This window comes from Cucumis melo, chromosome 5 (genome assembly GCF_025177605.1).
Source record: "Cucumis melo cultivar AY chromosome 5, USDA_Cmelo_AY_1.0, whole genome shotgun sequence".
NCBI lineage: Eukaryota > Viridiplantae > Streptophyta > Magnoliopsida > Cucurbitales > Cucurbitaceae > Cucumis > Cucumis melo.
The window spans coordinates 1,895,427-1,901,583 of NC_066861.1; the positions used below are offsets into that span (position 1 = coordinate 1,895,427).

The 6,157-nt window shown below is 36.5% G+C and overlaps 1 protein-coding gene across 1 annotated transcript; it reads right to left on the reverse strand.

Annotated features, from left to right (window-relative positions):
• Positions 1-1,566: 1,566 nt before the first annotated feature.
• On the reverse strand, positions 1,567-6,157 carry LOC103491418 (rho GTPase-activating protein 1). Its single transcript, XM_008451354.3, has 5 exons — positions 4,989-6,157; positions 4,029-4,149; positions 3,637-3,756; positions 2,582-2,812; positions 1,567-2,257 (listed from the first exon to the last, which is right to left on the reverse strand). Exons 1-5 carry the CDS (start codon positions 5,471-5,473, stop codon positions 1,688-1,690), a joined length of 1,527 nt encoding a protein of 508 aa, XP_008449576.1. The 5' UTR covers positions 5,474-6,157; the 3' UTR covers positions 1,567-1,687.

The window sequence follows — 6,157 nt, forward strand, 5'->3', positions numbered from 1 at the left end:
TCCACCTATTCTTAATTCTCTACATTATTAATGACCCCTAAAAATCAAATGAAATCTAACTTTCTGTTTTCATATAGTGATGCTCATGTTTATCTTGATTTTATCTCCACTAAGCGCAGTGTGAGAAGAACAAGGAACACGATAGATATGGTTATTACTTTGGAGCTGGGGTAGCCATGATCATCCTTAACGTGGTAGTGTATAAAAAAACGGTGATGATCAAATTTCATGGTTCATACAAAAATCTCACATTAATTCTCATCTTCCACCATTGGAAACCTCACTGTTAAAAAGTTATTTGTTTCGTTAGGTGATGATGTGTTTTTACTAGAGGTTGTAGCATGTGAAAAGAGGGATAATGTTTCTTCTTCTTCTTCTTCTTCTTCTTCTTCTTCTTCTTCTTGCTGAGCTTGGTGGTGTATTATTTGCCACTTGACAAATGAAATAGGGAATATTCCAAAGGATACTTCTCACATGACAAGCCCAGATGGATGGTAGGCTTTCAAATCTACTGCCGATGGGGACATGTCAATGGACAGATCATTGACGCTGGCTCTTAATCTAACACGTCATTAGGTTTATTGAGTTCAGATATTGTGGCTTCTGGATCTTATTTGCCTCATGAAATCAAATCTAATGCATGTCCTTTTAGAAGGATTAGAAGATAAAACAACCAAATCATTTGCTGTCTTTTGTTTCATTTGCATGTTGGGATTCATTCCACAGTGTTCTAAGCACACCCAATTCAAGTTGTTCGTTGTTGGTGCCAATTTGAATTTTGTGATTTTGAGACATATTATGGATTTTTTTTTCAATATAGCATAATAAATAAAAATATTTACAAAATATAACAAAATTTTAGATTCTATCAACGAAATAACATTTTTACCAATGTCTATATATACGATCGATATCTTTAATTGATATAATCTAAAATTTTGTTATTTTGCTATAATATATCATGACTTGTTTGTCTTTTTCTTCTAAAGTCACTTTTGTTGATCCAAGTATAAATTTCTTTGATTTGTTCTTCGATTTGGTTTTATAGTGTTTTCAAAATTTAAGTCTTTTCTTCTAAAGTATATTTTCAAATGTTCTTTTTTTTTTTGGTGAGAAAACAAGATTTTTTTTCCCCTTAAAAGTGAGGCTTAAAAATTAGTTTATCAGAAACTAATTCAAAATCTTCTTTGAAAATTGTGGAAACCATATGAAAATAGTTGAGTAATCAACATAAATTTTGTTAAGAAAAAAAAAATGAAACCATAACAAAAGAAAAAGGATTTGAACCACTTTGGTCGGATATGAAGTGTTGGGAGCTTCTACTTAATCTGGCATCAGATAACTTCATTTGCATCCTCTCACAATTCCTCTAATCTATTATAACATGAAACTTTATCACCTGCTATATGCAGATGCCTAGAATTGATTATTTACTTATTACATATAACTGAGGAGGCAATTCTTGTGCCCACATTACTCAGAAAAAGAAGAATAAGAAAGAAAAAAAATACATGAAACCACACAGTGAGTATCATAGTGAAGAAGCTCAGTTCCAAAACCACCAAGTTAAGCCAAACATGCGTAAAAATTAGCAACCTCATATGGGGTCAGGTCAGCATATTCAACAAACTTTTCAAAAAGTGTCATCTTTTATAGCACAGCAAGTTTCGTTAACAGTTTAACCTATTTATCGCCAAGCTTCAATTCGCTCTGTCCATGAATTTATACAACTAAGGTTGCTGAGCCGCTTCTCTACCGGTACCGGTGCCAAGACTTGGAATACAGAGTTCTGGTTATTTAGTTTGTTAGTTTCCTTTTTCAGATTAGGAACATTTGATAGATCAGTTTGGATTACAACTTCTGCCTTCATGTCATTGCCTGCAACAGCTTCTTTGTCTTCTTGGGCATTCCGTAAAGATCTATATCGATTAGGTAACAGTTTCTTGACGTGGCTTAAAGAAAAAACATCTCCATCAGAAAGACGTGCACCTTTGTTACAGTCGGAATACGTTTCTAGAACAGGCGGTTCTGCAAAAAATTCAGGCATGGTTTGCTCTGCCACCTGAAATACAGTGATGGTATTTCCAAGGCAGGGCTGTGAAGGACTCTGGTGGCCACTCTCATCAGGCGGCTCTAAATGTGTAGCAGCGGAGTCGAGAATGGAGTCTTCCCTTCCCCGGAGTGTCCTTAAGATGAGCATCCTGAGAAAGTTCATAACTTGGACGGCATACATCAATGCCGTCAAAGGGTCGGCCATCTGCATGAAAAGAATGCCAGAAAACCATTGTCAGATGGATCAAGCACAACCAATGATTGTCAACAGGAACTCGACAATTGGGAAAAGCAAACTTATGTATTCTTGTGTTTGTCAGAATCGGAACTTTAGAACGCATTGCAGGGTCAGTTTTGGACAGGTAAACACAGGCTTCCAAAAAGGATTAAAGAAAAATCTTGCAAATCAGAAAAGAAGCTAGAAGTTAAGATACCAAATCTTCAATGTGTTTCACGTAGACTCAGAAGTTAGAAACATTTCTCGTCTCCAGACAGTGGACTTAACTAACATAAGCTATTTGAATTTCACCTGAGTCATATTTGGTGCAAAAACCATAGCGATGTTGCGAGCATTCATTTTGTTGAAATGTTCCTGCTGGACAACATCTGCCATTAGGTTGATTGCCCAATCCAGCAGAGAAGCTTCACTAGGAGGTAGATGCCTTATTAGGTCAGCACATTCTTCTTCTGTCTGGCACTCCATGACCTCCTCGGGCGACAGAGAATCCAAAATCCCAGCTGGGAGTTCTCTGAACCAAGCCTGTTAATTTTAACAAGTAAAAATTGAACACATGGAAATCAAAATTACTTGTAAAAGAAACAAACAACATCTATAGCCAACACGACAGTTTAGTCTCTAGTCATATTATTATTTCTTCAACTAATCTAACTCTAAACCAGTTATGATGCCATCTTATTAGAAAATTTGTTCGTGTTTCTGTCTCCAATAAAATTCACTTTCTAAACTTGATGTATTTCACTGGATATGAGTTACAAGGTTACGGCTGAGTAAAATTAAATGATCTATGATTTGTGAAAAGAGACCCCTTGGGCAACATATAAGGGGGAAAAGAAACTCAAGACCATCAGACGATCCTACTCAACAAAAACCATGCAGTATGCATATTGAAGAAACAGAGGAAAGGAACATTCCATAAGAGATGAAAACAGACAACCTATAGGCAAAAATGAACCATGCACTCAATTGGAGGAAAGCAAAAATACCATTCCACAATGATGACATTTTCAGCATCTATCAAGTAAGATCCCTCAACCAAATCTAGCAAAAAATTGGCAAGAAAAGAGAACCGGGAACCAACTAAATATAGTATGTGCTTTGAATAGGTGTTTGAGCAAGTAATTTACAGGGGTACAAACCCTGGACCATCATATCCAATGGGTATTTGTCCATGTTCTTTGTGACAGTGCATTTCATTATTAACAAGAACCAGATCCCATACAAATTTCTCATTTTATAAGCATTTATTTCTATGATTATAGCAAATTTTCACAGACCAATCAACAGCATTATTCAAATTCAATACCTATAGATTTATCTTTGAGTTTTAATTAAATTGAGATAACCTTGATAAGGCCAGCTAAACAATGTACATCAATGTCGTCGGGTACCACTCCTTGATTTAACTGATCACGTACATACTCCTCTTGACTGTTTTCTGCATTAATTCTGAAAATACCTTCAGCCTGAAGAGATGAAAAGATGAATCAGAAGCAGACACTAGGCTGGACCAATGAACAATGTAGGCACGGTGGAAAACTAAAAGAATACCGGAAACTACCTTCTGCATTAGATCTGAAAATCTATCTTATCTTCACCATCACGACCAAAGTCGGAAGATCATTTCTTGTTCTTTTTTTTTTTTTTTTTTCTCACTAGGCCTTTGTGGCATTAATGAACCAGAAATTTGGATTTACAATTAAGGAGTTATGCATAAATGAAAATAAAGTGAATGTACCTGCAAGCCACCTTGAGCATACAGACAGTGTTGCATTAGTATAAGAATTGTTGGCACGCTATTCCCTCTCGAGTCATATGACAGTTGCATGGATTCAGTTGAAACTCCAAACACCGTGGTGCTACAATGTAATTTCAAGGAAATAAGTCCTAAAATAGGCAAGCAACAAAAAAGCACTATATAGAAATCAAGTATCAAGGCAAGGGAACAGCACCAAATACGCAGCAAGGATTATGGAATCACATAGGTGTGATGTAGAAGACCAAAATAGAAAAGGGCTATACATTTGGAGAAACGATTTGATGAGGCTAGAATGATATGGTTGGCACTTTTATACCATAAGGATGCGCAAAAGATCCAGGCACCAAAGGGGGTTTAGGGAAGGGGAGAGACACCATGTGACAATAAATCTTCCTACATTTGATCTGAATTTATAGGTTACATTTCATTGGAAAATCAAAGTTCATACTTCTCTTCTCTTTCATTTCCATTTCTGGTAGAAGTTGAAGCTACAGAACTCATCGATTATTCTTTCTTACTTCAAGAGACATAAATTAGATATGTAATATTAAGGAGAAACGTGACGAGTGTCCATGTTCATGATACCTCAAATCCAGGAATAGAAACATTCCTCAACAAATCTTTAATCTCAAGGGAAATTTAGAAAGAAGGCACCAGATATTCACAACAGACGAAAGAGATAGCTATTCAGATGGATAAATAGACAGCAACAAGAGCTTTGGAGGGATGAACCTCAACCAACTAGAACGACTTCCCAAACTTCAGAATTGCAGAGATAAAAGTATAATTAAGACATTAGCTACTCAACTTCAAGAATCACACAACCAAAACCAACAAAATGGCATAAAGAATCAGCGTATAAAGAAAGAATCACAAGGCCAAACAATCAAAACTCACGACCAATTCTGTAAGCAGTCGGAAAAAAAAAAAGGAATGTACCTAGCACTTGGAGCCCTGCGAGGCACTTCTGGTTCAAACTCAACAGGCAAACCCAAGAATCCATTAAACCTATCAAAAGTAACATGGGCGACATGGCGTACATTAGTCGGCCAACCGATCTCCATTGCACATAGCTCTCTTCTATCACTCTTGCAAGCAATTAAAGATTTCCTGAAAAGGGTTACAACTAAAGCCAACAATGAGAGCTGATCTCTTCTTTGCTTAAACCGGTCCTTCCCCACCACCTCCTCCACTTCACATTCCATCACGGTAACATCCCCATCCCCATCCCCATTTACAGAAGAAGAAGAAGAAGAAGAAGAAGGGGAAGTGGGTGTTTGAGGATGCATGTTGACAAGGAGAGATCCATCATTGGGAGGCGTTGGACATGTAACAGTAACCGTGGAAGGCGAAGAAGAAGAAGAAGAAACCCTTCTGCGGGATGAAGCAAAATGAGAAGGGGAATGAAGAACAACCTCGGTCATGGTTGCGAATGGAAGAAGAAGAATACGAAAAAGGGTCCTCTTTTTTTTCTTTTTTTTTTTTTCTCTTTTTTTGCTTTCTTTTCTTGGGAGTATAAAAGAAACCCCAAAAACGATTTTCAGAAAACAGAAACAAAGAATGATTTGGGTAAACAGAGAAAAAAACGGTAACAGGGAAGAAGGAAGAAGGAACAAGATTTGAGAATCATTTAACAGAATCCTTCTCTCTTTCTCTTTTCTTTTCTACGATGTCTGATCCTTTTTCAGTGGATTGCAAGGGAGTTTGAAGATTAAAGAAGAAGAAGAAGAGAGTAAAGAAATTTCAAGGCAAAGATTCACAAAACAGAACACAAACAAATACAGTAATAATTACTAAATTTTAATCTTGGGAGCTTCAACCAAACGCCTCCCTTTCCTTCTTCTTCCTTTCGCTTTCTTTAAATAACTTTAGGCTTTTTGCCTCTATGGCTCCCCATTTTCACTCACCCCAACAAGAACAAACGCGCTTCAATGGCAAATTCTCCATTCTTAACCTTCATTACACCTATAAAAATAGAAACTTGCCAACCCTTTAACAGATAAGCAAGAACTCTAAATTCATTAAAAAAATTCCTTCTTTGTTTTCTCTGTCATTTCTTAAGAAGTTCTGGATAAAATATTATGATCTATGTATGAAAAAATACATTT

Excerpts from the sequence above, each read along its gene's own strand:
- LOC103491418 (XM_008451354.3), bottom strand. The coding sequence starts at position 5,473 with ATGACCGAGGTTGTTCTTCATTCCCCTTCTCATTTTGCTTCATCCCGC. Across the intron at positions 4,150-4,988 it reads CGCAGGGCTCCAAGTGCTAG|CACCACGGTGTTTGGAGTTT; the intron begins GTACATTCCTTT and ends ATTACATTGTAG. Across the intron at positions 2,258-2,581 it reads TTGCACCAAATATGACTCAG|ATGGCCGACCCTTTGACGGC; the intron begins GTGAAATTCAAA and ends CTTTTCATGCAG.